Source organism: Acinonyx jubatus, chromosome B1, assembly GCF_027475565.1.
Source record: "Acinonyx jubatus isolate Ajub_Pintada_27869175 chromosome B1, VMU_Ajub_asm_v1.0, whole genome shotgun sequence".
Classification (NCBI taxonomy): domain Eukaryota; kingdom Metazoa; phylum Chordata; class Mammalia; order Carnivora; family Felidae; genus Acinonyx; species Acinonyx jubatus.
In genome coordinates this window covers 61,629,837-61,645,821 of record NC_069382.1, presented here as the reverse complement: position 1 = coordinate 61,645,821, position 15,985 = coordinate 61,629,837, and the positions used below count along the sequence as shown (strand labels likewise).

At 39.0% G+C, this 15,985-nt stretch overlaps 1 protein-coding gene across 1 annotated transcript; it reads left to right on the top strand.

Moving 5' to 3' along the window:
* Window positions 1–13,765: 13,765 nt before the first annotated feature.
* Window positions 13,766–15,750, top strand: LOC128314429 (40S ribosomal protein S24-like). Its single transcript, XM_053216747.1, has one exon. It carries the CDS (start codon window positions 13,800–13,802, stop codon window positions 14,157–14,159), a length of 360 nt encoding a protein of 119 aa, XP_053072722.1. The 5' UTR covers window positions 13,766–13,799; the 3' UTR covers window positions 14,160–15,750.
* Window positions 15,751–15,985: the final 235 nt, after the last annotated feature.

The following is a 15,985-nucleotide window of genomic DNA, read 5'->3' as shown; positions in this document are numbered from 1 at the left end:
CCCTTCCCCACCCATTCTCTGTCTCTCAAAGATGAATAAATGTTAAACAAAAATTTTAAATCTCAGGAAATTTTTAAATTTCCTGAGATTCTGAGTTATTTATCAAGAGCCTTTTCTAGGCATTCGTTTTCCTTTAACGTTTTATCTTGAAAAATGTCAAACATAGGGAAATGTTGAAAGACTAGTATAATGAACATCAGTGTGGCCCTCACATCGATTCATCAGTTGTTCATGTTATGCCACAGTTGCTGTGTGTGTGTGTGTGTGTGTGTGTGTGTGTGCGCGCGCGCGCATGCAAGTGTTCACACACATTTTTTTTTAACCAAACGTTTTGAAAGTTAGTTAAGGACATTATGAAACTTCATTCCAACTACTTCAATAGCTAAAAATAAGGACGTCCACACTGAGCATGGGGCCTACTTGAGATTCTCTCTCTCTCTCTCTCTCTCTCTCTCAGTCTCTCTATGCCCCTCATGTGTTTTCTCTCTCTCTCTCTCTCTCTCCATGAAATGAAATGAAATGAAATGAAATGAAATGAAATGAAATGAAACGAAATGAAACGAAACGAAACGAAACGAAATGAAATGAAAAAAGATAAAGACCCGGGCTCTGGAATTAGTCATGAAGGTTAGAATTCTGCATCTTACTAGGGGTATGATATTGGGCACTTTATTTAAATTCTCTAGGAGTCAGTTATCTCATCTGTAAAAATGGAACTGTTAATAGATCTAATTTCAGAGGGATTTTTGATTAAATGAAATAATGCATGTAATGCTCTCGGTACAGTGTTGCCTCTAAGCACTCAGAAAGGTTAGTCACCTTTTTTGTCTAAGTCAGGTTTATTAAAGTATTATTAACGTACATAGTCACTGTTTTAATAGTACATTAAAATATTACATTATTCAAATAGTTCAGGAAGCCTTTTTTCTGGAAGTTGACATTTTTCAAAATAAAAAAGTTGGCGGGGGGTGGGGGGAGATGATGGTGCCCTTGGTAGGCTAACAGGCTTCATTGTGGGAATAATCTGTGATCACTCTGTGCAAACCAGAAGGGGGCAATGGTGTTAGGAAATAAAATTTTGAAGTTTGCAAGATTTTATAGGAGTGGGTTGGTAGAGGAGTGAGGTCAGGCTAGGAGGTGTGCTTCAATAGGAGACGGCAACTTCCAGGGATTAGAAAGAGTGGTAGAAAACAATGCTCTGTAGAAAGGCAAGTGAAAATTTAGAAAGAAGAAGAAGATTTAATTTTAGGCCTAGCCACGAAGCATAGTTATGTTTAGTACGTCCAGGGGAAAAGTTAGAAATGAAGAAAAATATATTGGGGCACGTGGGTGACTCTGCTGGTTGAGCATCCGACTTTGGCTCAGGTCATGATCTCACGGTTCAAGAGTTCAAGTCCCATATCAGGTTCTCTGCTGTCAGCACAGAGCCTGCTTTGGATCCTTTGTCCCCATCCCTCTCTGTCTCTCCCTGTGGTTTTCTATCTCTGTCAAAATAAATAAATGAACCTAAGAAAAAAAAAGAAATAAAGAAAACTATATAATTGCCACTAATATATAATTGCCCCATAATATATAATTGCCATCTACACAGGGAATATAAACAGAAACAATGGGTTAGGTAGTGGAATACAGTTCTGGGGAACTCTCTTCAAAATTCCAAAAGGAATTCTTATAGAACTCAGGCACAGATGAAATGTATGGGAAATTAAAACTTAGTCATTATCAGGGAAGATTGTTAAAATCTTATGTCCATATAAAATTCTAGTGTTGGTCAAAGCAATTTAAATAAGCAAAGCCCCATAAAAGAAGTTATATTTATAAAGGTATGTGACATTTCATTGTTGCATGATTGAAATATTTTTAGTGGAAATTCTTGCATTTGTTTATGAGGAATAAGAAGATAAAGAGAACCTGTTTTTCTGGCAAATGGTTCACCTTTAGATTTGGATCTAATTTCCAAAGATTTCCATCTTTCCTATAAATGTTGTCACCATCAACATTATTTCAAGCACAGTGCTTAGCTCAATCACAGATACTAAAGTGTTAATAATATCTCATTTTTTAACATCAATATGAAATATGTCCTTAATTCACTTTATAATGTTACCAACACAACTTCCATTATTCAGCCTACCATAGTATCATGTGTAATGCAAACAATAGGTGCTTAATTAATATTTATTATTGATTTTATTTTTATTATTTTTTAAAACATTTATTATTTTTTTAAGTTTATTTATTTATTTTGAGAGAGAGAGAGCACAATCAGGGGAATGGCAGAGAGAGAGGGAGAAAATCCCAGGCAGGCTCTTTACTGACAGTGTGGAGCCCCACTCGGGGCTCAAACACACGAACCGTGAGATCACAACCTGAGCCCAAACCAAGAGTTGGATGCTTAACCGACTGAACCACCCAGGCACCCCTATTATTGATTTTTAAGTGAGATCTCATTAGCTACTAATACTGATTTTAACTTGGCTTTTTATTTTTAAGTTTACTTTACTTATTTTGAGAAAAAGAGAGAGACATAGCATGGGAGGGGCAGAGAGAAAGAATCCCAAGCGTGTCAGGGATTCTCTGTCACTGTGGAGCCTGATGTGGGGCTCGAACTCACAAACCGTGAGATCATGACCTGAGCTGAAATTAAAAGTCCATCACTTAACTGACTGAGCTACCCAGGCGCCCCTTAACTTGATTTTTTAAATCATTTTAGATTGAGTCAATCTCAGCTAGACTTGTCTACGATTCTCTTAAGCTTCCCTGTACCTCTGTCAGGAATGCACTTATAAAGGTTTGTAGCTAATCTTCTCTTAGATACCTAGAGAGATGCTGCTGACAATTTCCCTTTCAATGAACAGACAGAAAAAGTAAGTCTACAGTTATTTTAATGTATCAAATTATTTTTGGCTTATATACTTTTCCTAGAAAATTTTTTTTTCTAGAAAGAAGTTTAATGGTAGTGTTAAATGGTGAGCAATTGGAAATATTCTGCCATTTCCATTTATTCCATAAACTTTGGGGTCTTTGAGAGCACGAGGTCCCACAAATAGAATCCAATTGTAACCAAACACTTCAAATTTGGGTGAAGAAGATATATTTAGAGGTCCTCAGAACCTATGAAATTTCAGACTTGTTATCCAGCACCTCCTCCCACGTTATTGGTTTGTGTTCTCCTGAAGTTCTTGTGCTGACATTTAAAAACACACTTGTTTCTGAAGGCAGAAAGATTTATTTTAGCTCCACTGACTAATGCGGGAGTGGGAGAACAAATTTGCTAAAACTTCCAAAAATAATTTATCTTTGGATAGATACCAAGTATGTGAAGTTTTAGACCAAGAATTTTTTTTTCTTTTAAAGTTTTAGAAAAGCATTTACAGAAACTTAGGATGAAAATGCATTTTGTAACCTTCATGAAAATCAAAGCTACTCCTTAGTTATTCTAGAGCTAATCTTACCTGATCTCTGCTCACTTCTGATCTGTAATCCAGCCAAGTTAGTTTTCAGCATTTTCATGGGTGGATTTCCTCATTTCAGAATAAACCAGAAGATGGGGCTTTAAGCTTTTTGTAGTGATCTCTCATTTAATTACGTTCTAGGTATTTAAAAAGTAAAATTTTTGTTTCGTTTATTTATTTAAAAATTTTTAACACTTATTCATTTTTGAGAGACAGAGAGAGAGCACGAGCAGGGAGGAGGAGGAGGAAGGAAGACACAGAATACGAAGCAGGCTCTAGGCCCTGAGCTGCCAGCACAGAGCCCGATGCAGGGCTCAAACTCGCAAACCTTGAAATCATGACCTGAGCTGAAGTCGGTTGCTCAACTGACTGAGCCACTCAGGTGCCCCAAAATTTTTGTCTTAAAATGCAATTCATAATTCAGTGTGCTGCAGTTTAAAGCGCATTTGAAAGTGTCTTCCAGTAACTTACAAAATAATTATGTTGCTATTCCAATATTTAGAAAACCTTATAACTTTCAAATCTCTGAAGTTGTTTGGACCAAGGTGAAATAAACCAGGATATGTGATGATTTTTTGTTTACAACACCTTTGTTAACATAAGCTAGACTTGGGCTTATTCTTTAAGGTAAGTAAAAAATTAAGTTACTTATGGGGCGCCTGGGTGGCTCAGTCGGTTAAGTGTCCGACTTCGGCTCAGGTCATGATCTCACGGTCCGTGAGTTCGAGCCCCGCGTCGGCTCTGTGCTGACAGCTCAGAGCCTGCAGCCTGTTTCAGATTCTGTGTCTCCCTCTGTCTCTGACCCTCCCCTGTTCATACTCTGTCTCAAAAGTAAATAAACATTAAAAAAAAAAATTAAGTTATTTAGAGTGTTAAAAAGGAGACAAAACAAAAGACAGAAACAAATAATATGTAAATTTGTTCGTGGGTGTGTGTATGCCTTGCCTGTCTAAGTGCAGTGTTTATATGGTCATCACAATTGACAAAGCATTTACACATTTGAAAACCAGATACTATTTTGGTCCTTATGACAGTCCTCAGAGCTGGGGTTGTGTAATATTATTACTTGCACTTTATTTCACTTTTTAAAATCTCGTTTTTAAATGTCTATTTATTTTGAGAGAGAGAGAGAGAGAGAGAGAGAGCACAAGTGTGCAAGCAGGGGCAGGGCAAAGAAAGAGGGAGAGAGAACATCCCGATCAGGCTCTGCTCTGTCCAGGCTGAGGTGGTGCTCAATCCTACAAAGTGGGAGATCATGACCTCAGCCGAAGTCTGACGCTAAACCGGCTTAGCCACCCAGGTGCCCTGGTCATTTGTTAATAATAGAGAAAATTGGAGTCTGATTTCATGTTTGGTACTCACTTAGTCATTTATTTATTCATCAATAAATATGTATTAAAGTCCTCCAATATGGGACCCTGGTAGGCCCTGTAGCAAAGTAAAAAATCAGTAGGTTTTGTTTCCTTTTATTATTCCTTGCCTCCTGGCTAGTCTTTGTAAATGCTGATCTTGGATTTGCCTTAGACTCTTGTCTTTAGAATGAACCTCTGCATGGACTGAGTAAATTATACTCATGAATTCCCATCAGGCCTCAGCTTTCTCCTAATTATGCTTTAATACTCTGTTATGGTCTCCAGCATCAGCCCAATTTTCTGGTATCTCCTGTCAACCCTTTCCCATTTTTACCTTTCTATTCTTAGAGTTCACAGTTGAAAAGGATTCCTAGACATTCGGATACGTGTTTGAAGTAGAGCAGGAGCAAAAACAAACTTTTGGAGAACGAGGAAATAATTTTATTATGGATGAGGTGGCAATTGAATTGGGTTCCACAGAGCAAAGTAGAAAGGGAGGGATATTTGGACTGAAGGGCATGAATAAAGAACGCCAATTAGAAGCTATAGTCTTGTACACTGAGCTGAGCAGTAGCTCCCTAACTTGGCTCTGATTCAGTTCTGAAAGATAAGTAGGCTTCACTCTCTTTCAGGAGACCCAGAGTCTAACCCTTGTGTGCTAAAAAGGTCCTACTTCTTTTTCAACTTGACCTTTAAAATGTTTTTTAATGTTTTGTTTATTTTTGAGAGAGAGAGAGAGAGAGAGAGAGCAAACGAGGGAAGGGGGAGAGGGAGGGAGACACAGAATCCAAAGCAGGCTTCAGGCTCTGATCTGTCAACACAGAAATGAACACAGGACTCAAAGTCACAAACTGTGAAAGCATGACCTGAGCTGAAGTTGGATGATTAACCAACTGAGCCACCCAGGCACCCTCAACTTGAACTTTATATCTCTTTCATAAGGCTCCCCAGTTGGTGGATTATTTAGTGAATGCTGTTGGGAAAGTCAGCTAGCCATTTGGAAGAAAGAAAAACTGATCACTCCCATATTTATTAAGCCAAAATAAATTCCTAATAGTTCAAAGATTTAAACATAAAAATAAATGAACAAAATTCTAGGGAAAAAACATTGTAACACAGTTGAAGAAAAAAGAGAGACTTTCCATGCATGACCCCAAACTCAGAAGCACTAAAGAAAAAAGTGCAATACATGTGATTACATAAAAAGTTTGAAACTTCTGCATGGAAAAGAAAAGGACAACTTAAAATTAAAATATAAATGCTAAATGCCAAGTAACTGAAAACAATCCAAATATTTATTATTTGTGGAATAGTTAAGTAAACTATGTGTCCATACTTAGAATATTATCCAACAACTTTTTAAATGAGGTAGATCTATATTTATTGGCAAAAAGAGGCTGTATAATATAGTTTGTTGTAACAGTAGTTTGCAAAATAAGAGTCATGCTATATAGTAAAATAAAATTAAATTAAAAACTTTTGCATATCAGAAGACAAGAAAGTGAAAAGACAATCCACATAATGAGAAAATATTTGTGAATCATATATCTTAGAAGGGGTTAATATCCAGAATATAGAAAGAACCCCTACGACCCAAAAACAATGACAACAACAACAATACTAACAAAAACCAAACTACTCAATTTAAAAATGGGCAAAGAACTTGAACAGACATTTTTCCAAATAAGATATCTAAATGGCCAAAAAGCACACGAAAAGATGCTCAGCATCATTAGTCATTGGGGAAAGGCCAAACTACAATGAGATAGTGCTTCACACCTACTAGAATGGTGATCCTTAGAAAAATGAAAGATAACAAATGCTGGTGACAATGTAGAAAAATTTGGAACTCTTGTACATTGCTGGTGGGAAGTAAGTGATGCAGCCAGAACAGTTGGGCAGTTCTTCAAAGTGCTAAACATAAAGTCAGCTTAAGAGAATTTCACTCCTGTGTATATAGTCAAAGAAACTGAAAGTGGGCACTCACACAGGTACTTGTACATTATTGTCTGTTACAGCATTGTTCACAATAGCCAAGAGGTGGAAACAACCCAAGTGTCCATCAACAGATGAATGGATAAATAAAATGTAGTATGTACATACAATGGAATATTATCTAGCCATAAAAAGGAATGAAGTTCTGATACCTGCTACGGTGTGGATGAACCTTGAAAATATTACGCTAAGTGAAATAAGTGAAACCCAAAAGGACAAATATCATATGATTCCACTTCTATAAGTATCTAGAAGAAACTGATAGTAGATTAGAGATTACCAGGGGCTGGGGAAAGGAGAGAGTGGGAATTATTCCATAAGGAGTAAGAATTTTTATTTGGGGTGAGGAAAATTTTTGAAAATCAATAGTGGTGATGGTTGAATAATATTATAAATGTAATTAATACCACTGAATTGTACACTTAAAAATGGTTAGCATGGCAAATGATATGTTATAAATATTTTACCACAATAAAAATATAGTTTTTAAAAAGTCTGGAATATTGGGCACCTGGGTGGCTCATTTGGTTAAGCGTCCGATTTTGGCTCAGGTCATGATCTTGCTGTTCCTGGGTTCCAGCCTCGCGTCAGACTCTGTCCAGGCTCAGAGCCCGGAGCCTGTTTCAGATTTTGTGTCTCCCTCTCTCTCTCAAAAATAAACATTAAAAAAATAAAAAATAAAAAGTCTGTAATACATACACACAATTGCTTACCATGCAACTATGAATTATTGCATGATCCTAACTCTAACTCACATGATAAAGAGCTAATTTTTTGTTATACAAGAAGCACTTCAAGTTAATGTTAAACAAAAAAAGTTTCAAAAACTTTTCCATGTTTTCATGGAAGTTTCCAAAGTTTTCCAAAACTTTTGCCATTCAAAAAATGGGCACATGATAAGAACAAGTGGTTTACAGAAATAGAAATACAAACAGCGTAAGTATGTTCAACTTCACTCATAATTTTGAAAATGCAAATTAAGACAACAAAAGATGCTATTTTTTAATTTTATTTTATCTTTTTAAATTTTATTCTTATTTTAGAGAGAGCATGAATAAGGGAGAGGGGCAGAGAGAGAGAGAGAGAGAGAGAGAGAGAAAGAATCCCAAGCAGGCTCCGTGCTCAGTGCCAAGCCTGACGTGGGGTTTGATCCCACCACCCTGGTGTCATGACCTGAGCTGAAATCAAGAGTTGGCCACTCAAGTGACTGAGCCACCCAGGCATCCCAAAAGATGCTATTTTATTTATCAGATTGACAAAGATGAAAAGTATTATAACATTCGCACACTATTAGAAACAGTATGAGTTACTGCAACATTCTGAGAACAATTTGGCCAAGTCTGTCAAACTTATCAAATCGCATTTATCTACCTTTTAAATATCTATCCTGTAATTGTAGGAGTTTTTCCTGAAGTTATACTAGAAAAAGTAAGAAAGATATTTGTTTATGGACATTTGTTGCACCATTGTATCTGAAACATCCTCTTTATTAAAAACAGTAACAATCTAGATATATGTCAATAGAGGACTAAATATAATACTGTACCAATGAAACTTACCATTAAAAAGCATAGGGGTACATCTATAACACTGATCAATATGTACTGCAGAATGATATACTGAGTAAAAAAAAAAATCTCAATTTGCAATTATATGTACATATTTCCACTGGAGGCAAAATAGCTATTCATATATTTGTCTTTGTATAGTTATGAAAATGTTCTGCAAGAATATACAAGAATCATTCACGATTACCTGTATTGAGTAGGACTGAGGTTGTAGAAAAATGTTTTGTTTCTCCTGCGCTATGAAATTTTTACTATGTATGACTTTTTAAAACCTTAATTTTTAAATTTTTAATTAAACAGGTAATTCATGACTTGCAGTGAGCATTTTGTGTGCATATATTTCTCTAGATATTTTTCTGTATATTTTTATAGCATAAATTTGCATATTAAAACATTTGGTTTTTCTAGTCCACATACATTTTTTCCATGAATAAAATTATTTTTTTCCCCTCTATCGTAAAACTGAGTTTTTGTTTTTATAACATATGTAGGTCCATTTTTTTTTAAATTTCTGAATAATGTTCTAATTATGAATACCATAGTCTATTAACCAGTTTCAAATAATGGATATTTAGCTTGCTTTCAGTTATTTGTTATTAAAAAAAATTTTTTTTTAATGTTGATTAGTTTTGAGAGAGAGACAAGAGAGCAAGCAGGGGAGTGGCAGAGAGAGAGGAAGACACAGAATCTGAAGGAGGCTCCAGGCTCTGAGCTGTCAGCACAGAGCCTGACTCAGGCTCGAACACACACAACATGAGATCATGACTTGAGCCAAAGTCGGGTGCCCAACCGACTGAGCCACCCAGGCACAAATGAACATCCTTCTTTCTTTCCTTTTCTTTTCTTTCTTTTTCTTTTCTTTTCTCTTTTCTTTCTTTCTCTTTCTTTCTTTCTTTCTTTCTTTCTTTCTTTCTTTCTTTCTTTTTTTATTTTAGGGAGAGAGAGTAAGCAAGGCAGGAAGAGGGGCAGAGGGAGACAGACAGAGAATCTTAAGCAGATTCCACGCCCAGCATGGAAACTGATGCAGGGCTCAGTCTTACAAATGTGAGATCATGACCTGAGCTGAAATCAAGAGTCCTGTGCTTAACTGACTGAGCTACCCAGGCACCCTTAATTTTTTTTTTTTTTTTTTTTATGTATACCTGTGCATCTTGGTGCATAGGCAGAGGTATATTTCTAGAACAGGTATGATGTTTTTATAATTAAAAATAGTTTAGAAAAGAATTGTGCTTTGGAAAATCCGTAGAAAATTTTCTTTTAGAAAAAAATATCCAACAACATACATAAAATATATATTTAAAAGACGAAGTTGTCCCTTGGTGTGTCATTGGAAAGTAGCCAAGAGAAATAAAATGGGAGAAAAAGGACTTAAAAACCCACCTCATTGTCTAAATGTCTGAAACAGGGTTGGTTTTTGAATTATATATATTGAATCAAACTTGGGGGAATCGTAATTGAAGAAATAAAGGAAGGAAGGAAGGAAGGAAGGAAGGAAGGAAGGAAGGAAGGAAGGAAGGAAGGAAGGAAGGAAAAAGAGAAAGGAAGGAAGGGGGGGGTGGGAGGAAACAAGAACAGAAATGCAGGGAGGAGTCCTCCAGGACTGCAGACCAGGGGAGGCTGAGAGGAAGGGTCTCCTCAGCGCTGAGCAGGGCTGTTGACTCAAGGGCAAGGACTGCACTTGTTTATCATAAATAATGCCTGTCCACTCAACACATGGCAACCAGCCACCCGCTCTTCTTTCCTATACAGCCTTTTTCCAGCCACCTGAAAGTAATAACCCTGAATTTTTTTTTAAAGAAGTATCATTTTTTCATTCTTTTCACGTTTTCAATTGACCTTTATCCTTTAGTGAGTGAGAGAGATGAACAAATTTTAAGCCAGGTATTCAGAGTTTAGAGAGCTAAAAATCTTTCTCATCTCTTTAGATACTAGTACATACCGTTTTTCTGTCTGACTCCCAATAATTTTTAATTTAATTTATTTTTTTTAAGTTTATTCAGTTTTGAGAGAGAGAAAGAGACAGAGCATGAATGGGGGAAGGGCAGAGAGAAAGAGAGAGAGACACACACACACAGAATCTGAAGCAGGGTCCGGGCTCTGAGCTATCAGCACACAGCTCAACGCGGGGCTCGAACCTGCAACCGGGAGATCATGACCTGAAACGAAGTGGGACGCTCAACCAACTGAGCCACGCCAGCACCCCTTTAATTAATTTTTTTAAGTAATATCTATTGCCAACACGGGGCTCAAACTCACAACCCCTAGATCAAGAGTTACAAGCTCCACCGACAGAGCCAGCCAGGTGCTCCTGTCTGACTCCCAATAATAATTATTTCCTGGAATCACTAGAAGTATCCTGCTTATGCCTTACTCCCCCCACCCCCACCCCCACCCTGACTATGCCTCAGACACCCTAAGGTGGAATTTATCACACACAGCCCAGAACTAAATATGCAACAAATTGTGGCTGAATTGACCTCAGTCAAGGAGAAACACGGGACAAGGTGTAAAAATAAGACACTGATGTAATGTAGGGAGTGGGGGAAATAGAGCAAGGAGGATGGGCTAGAAGGAGAGAGGTGGGAAGGAGGAACAGAGATGAGAGGAACAGTAGAAGAACAGAAAGGAGCGCCTGAGGGGTTGAGGGGAAGAGGTGTGGAAAGGTGTTGAACTGCTCTTCATTAATGAGATCAATACACGGATAATAAGATCTATGTGAAACACCCAAAGGGCTGATGGGGGGCAGTGGGTAGGTAAGTAGTGTAGGATGTTTGAGGCAAAGCAGGGGGAACCCCCCTCCAACACTCAAACATTACATGCTGACAGTGAGTGGTGGACTAATGCCAGGCAGTAAAATGGCTACTTGGGTGGCAGGGTCCTTGGCTGGGCATCCTGGCACATCGCTGGGCTACCAACAGCAGTGAATTTCTCATTTGGGCAGGTTTGTTGTGGATCCTGCCATAACCTTGCAGCTTTATTCCCAGAATGCCCTGCACCTGGGGTAGATTCACTGGCTCAGGTCTGGGCATTAACCCCCGAAGGCACTGTCAGAGTCTCTTAAAGAGGCTGATGGAGGTGGGGGGAGGACGGGGAGTGAGGGAGGGGTAGGAGAGAGAGAGGGGGGCAGCTATCTCTCAGGCACCTCAAGCCTTAGGTAATGAACAAAACATTCTCATCTCAAATTTTTAGAGACTGAAAGAAGTGTCTTCAGGGCATATTTTCTTTGATCTCAAAGTATACATAACACACATATCTCTGCCTTCCACCCCTAAACGCTTAGAAGTCAGCTTCTTGTTTTAAGGAGGCTTTTCATTCTGGGCACCCTTTCCCGTGTCAGCCTGGCCTCCTCCCACACCAACATGGCATGGAGAAAGACCCTTCGAGCCAGAAAACTCAGCTTGAATTCCAGCTCTACCACTTACCCCTCTGAGCCTCATTTTCCGTGATCTATGAGATGGACACAGTGATCTGTGTCTCATAAGGTGACAGGAAGTATTAAATCACGTGTTGAATCTATTTGGGCCTTGGCACATATGAGGAACTCGTGAAATTGTAGCTTCCTTCCTGTCTCCTTCTCTGTCTCCTGCAAATCTCCATATGCAAATTGCTGGAAAGGAGGGGCCAGTGCACATAGCTCTCTCTGTGGGTATCCAGCACAGCACTGCATGTAATTAAGTACTTAATAAATGCTCTTTGATTAAGTTCAGCAGCATCACAGTGGGTGAAAAACACTTTGCGCAATCACCCTGATTAGATGTTTTTCCTTGGCAGAAATTCAGATGGCACCAATGATGAACTCAAAGTGTTGTTTTGGCAAATCGCATAATGATACTTCAATTCGTTTCTCCCCAAGATGGGATGATAATCCTCCCACCTGTCTCACAACTCTGTTTCTATGCCATTGGACAGTCTGCGGTCTAGAATTTGAGGGCCTGCCTTCTGGTCCATAACATAATTAACCAAACATAGAAGCAAGAGATTGAGAAGCTAGTCAGAGAGACTGAGGAAGTGGTTTGTTGCTTCTTACCATCACTCACCCCTCCAAAGCCAGGAAAAGACGCGGCTTTCAAAAGGAACCCAGACGTTAGCTCAAGTCTTCTTGCCCTTCTGCCTTCGCTGATTTCTACAGGAAACCAATTTATGCCAGGTGCTTGCGGATTCTATAGGATTGTCTGAGGATTTGGGGAAGGTAGGGCTTCCTGCTGTCCTACTGACTCAGCCCTCTTCCTCTTTTCCACTTTTCTCTCCTTTTTAGGAGCAAAAAACCTTCGTTTTTCATGCATATCCATTCAGCTTACATCTCTTGTTGCCTGAGCAGGACCTTGATGCCCTACCCTCCTCTCCAAGTAGCTCATCAAAGTATTTCTCCCAAACAGACTTAGAGCTCTCCCTAGGATATACTCTGTGGTATGAACTCTTCTCCACCTTATCACCCCTTCCTCCTTCCTCTTCCACTCCACACCACATCCCCTACACTGCTAGGGGGCCACTCCCTAGGAGTAAGCAATAAGGTTCGGGCAGGGTGCTATGTCCATCTCAATGCTTTAGGACTGCGAGCTATCCAGAAACTTTAAGAAACTGACTTGCTCCGCAGTAGCTAAAATACTTGGCCTTACAGCGTTTACACGCTCCCAAACCACACTTGCATTTAGAGGTGCAGTTCTCAACCAGCCCGCTGAGCGGCGCTGTTCCTCTATCAGTAAGATGGAGACCGTGGACTCCAGCGTAATGTTTTTCATCAAACGGGACAAATGTTTAGTGTTTCCGTCTCAGCACGTAAAGATAGATATTTGTTTCCTGTTAGTGACATGTATGAAGTGGCTTTTCAGTGGATACTAAATTAGTAAAGTGGACTGTTATTTGAATAGCACTAGTATTTACCAGGCATTGTGTGAGGAGGTTGACTTCCTGAATCGCTGAAAACAGAATTTTAAAGTGTGAGATTTTGCTAATGTGCCTCAACTATGATCATCGTCATCGCTAAGGCCATACTCTTACCTACTACACACTAATCTGTTGCTGTGTGATACTCTTCTGTGTGCAGGCTGCAGGAACACAAAGCCAGGTAATATAACCGGAATTCTTTGTGAGTTTGAGAAGGGACTTTCTGGTTGTCTTTATTTTTCCTTCCTCTGGAAGGAAAGCGGGGAGAGGAGATTAATATTTCTTAAATGTCCTTTATACACTAGGTATTATGTTGCTATTTTCTAAAAGTTACCTCATTAAACCTCATAACCTGATGAAGTAGGTGAGATTATGCTCATTTTACAGAAAAGGAAACCAAGGCCCAGAGAAGCCAGATGACTTGTTCAGAGTCACACCGCTACATTAAAGTGTAAGTTAAAGTATACGTGTTCTTTCCCTCGCTGGCTGCTTGAAGCTCGGCCGCCATCACAAACGACACAGTAACTATCGGGAGCAAGAAGTTCATGACTAACCGACTACTTCAGCGGAAACAGATGGTCATTGATGTTCATCATCCCGGAAAGGCAACAGTACCTAAGTCAGAAATTTGGGAAAAACTAGCCGGAATGTACAAGATCGCAGATGTCATCTTTGTATTTGGATTCAGAGCCCATTTTGGTGGTGGCCAGACAACTGGCTTTGGCCTGATTTATGATTCCTTGGATTATGCAAAGAAAAACAAACCCAAACATAGACTTGCAAGACATAGCCTATATGAGAAGAAAAAGACGTCAAGAAAACAGAGAAAGGAAGAATACAAGAACAGAATGAGGCAAGTCAGAAGAACTGCCAAAGCCAATGTGGGTCCTGGCAAAAAGAAGTGAGCTGGAGATTGGACCACAGAAGGAGTAAAGATTCTGCAGTGACTTTATCCGTGGTGATTGTGCAGATTTTTCGGGAGAAGATTAATAAACTAAGAACTTTTATGTGTAAAATAAATAAACAAGCAAACTAAAGTATATGTGACACCAAAGGCCTGGTTTTCACAATACACACACTACACGTACAATACAACAACGAAAAGGGAAAGCTGATGTTTCTAGTGAGAGAAAATATTTTCAGTTCTCTGAAATTATTTTAAATTTGCAATGTTAGGAAACCTGAATAAGATTGCTGTGTTGTCTAGAAATCAATCTTGCATATTTACTCTTTTTTTTTTAATGTTTATTTATTTCTGAGAGCGAAACAGAGACAGAGCACGAGGTGGGGGGAGGGGCAGAGAGACAGGGAGACACAATCTGAATCAGGCTCTAGGCTCTGAGCTGTCAGCACAGAGCCTGACGAGAGGCTCGAACTCATGAACTTCGAGATCGTGACCTGAGCCGAAGTCAGATGCCCAACCGGTTGAGCCACCCAGGAGCCCCACACATTTACTCTTTTTTAAACCATTTTCTTCAATGTTGTCTTTACAGAAATTTTAGATGATTGAAGATTTTAAACTACATGCAAAGCAGTATAAAACTGTTTCATTGCAGATTTGGAGTTTCCATTCATTCTGGTAATTTTTCAGCAGATATTATATTCAAATGGACTCTTTATATCTTAGGGAGCCTCATTTTTTGATTGAGGAAAAGATCAAATAAACTTTACATACTGATATAGTAGCAAACTAAAGATAGAAGAATCATTTCATTTGGCTCTCTGCTTTGGGTTATCTTAGCCCATCAAGAGAAAGTTAAGGAGGGAATGAAAGGTGTTTCCTAGCAAGAGAATCTTTTGGACTGTTTCTTTGTCCCCCACTATTTCCCTGCGACCTCTGGGGGCCTGAAGGACTTGGGGCTTTTGGATGCCGGTTGCAGGCATCCTGAGCACTTTTGGTGACTTTTTCAAATGCACACCCCCATTAATTAAATAACAGGGTTGAAATCAATCAAAAGCAAAGTTGCTTGGAATATAGATACTGTAAATATTCTCTTTTGCTTCAGCTGTTTATAAACAACTTTTAAGATTTCCTACCTTCTGGGGCACCTGGGTGGCTCAGTTGGTTGAGCATCTGACTTCAGCTCAGGTCATGATCTCACAGCTCTGTGAGTTTGAGCCCCGCATCGGGCTCTGTGCTGACGGCTCGCAGACTGGAGCCTGCTTCGGATTCTGTGTCTCCCTGTCTCTCTGCCCCTAACCCACTTGCATTCTGTCTCTGTCTCTCTCAAAAATAAATAAACATTAAAACAAAAAAAAAGATTTCCTACCTTCTGTTTCTGAAAGGGAAAAAAAGGGAAGTGATTTGCAAGTGTTTGAAACTTGGTGTTTAGATTTCGATTTTGGTTTAATCTCACATTTCTGTGGTACCTTTGGTCTGGAAAAAAAGGCTTAGCTTATTACTGTTATTCCAACTCATTGGGGCGTTTTCTAATAGGATTGGAGAAAATGGGATGATTTGTTTTCATGCAGCAAATAGTTTTGAGCTTTTATTGTTTGCAAGGCATGTTGCTAGATGCAACATGAGGAAGTATATTAGTTTGCTAGGACCACCATAACAAAGTGCCACACACTGGGTGGCATTGTCTCATAGTTCTGGAGAAATCTATGATGTTGGCAAGGTTGATGTCTCCTGAGGCCTTTCTCCTTAGCTTAAAAGACATAGATAGCAGTCTTCTCTGTCTTCACACAATCTTTCTTCTATACACATACATGTCTATGTCCAAATTTC

What these genes read in the sequence shown, in the direction of transcription:
- LOC128314429 (XM_053216747.1), top strand. Translation starts at nt 13,800, where the DNA reads ATGACTAACCGACTACTTCAGCGGAAACAGATGGTCATTGATGTTCAT.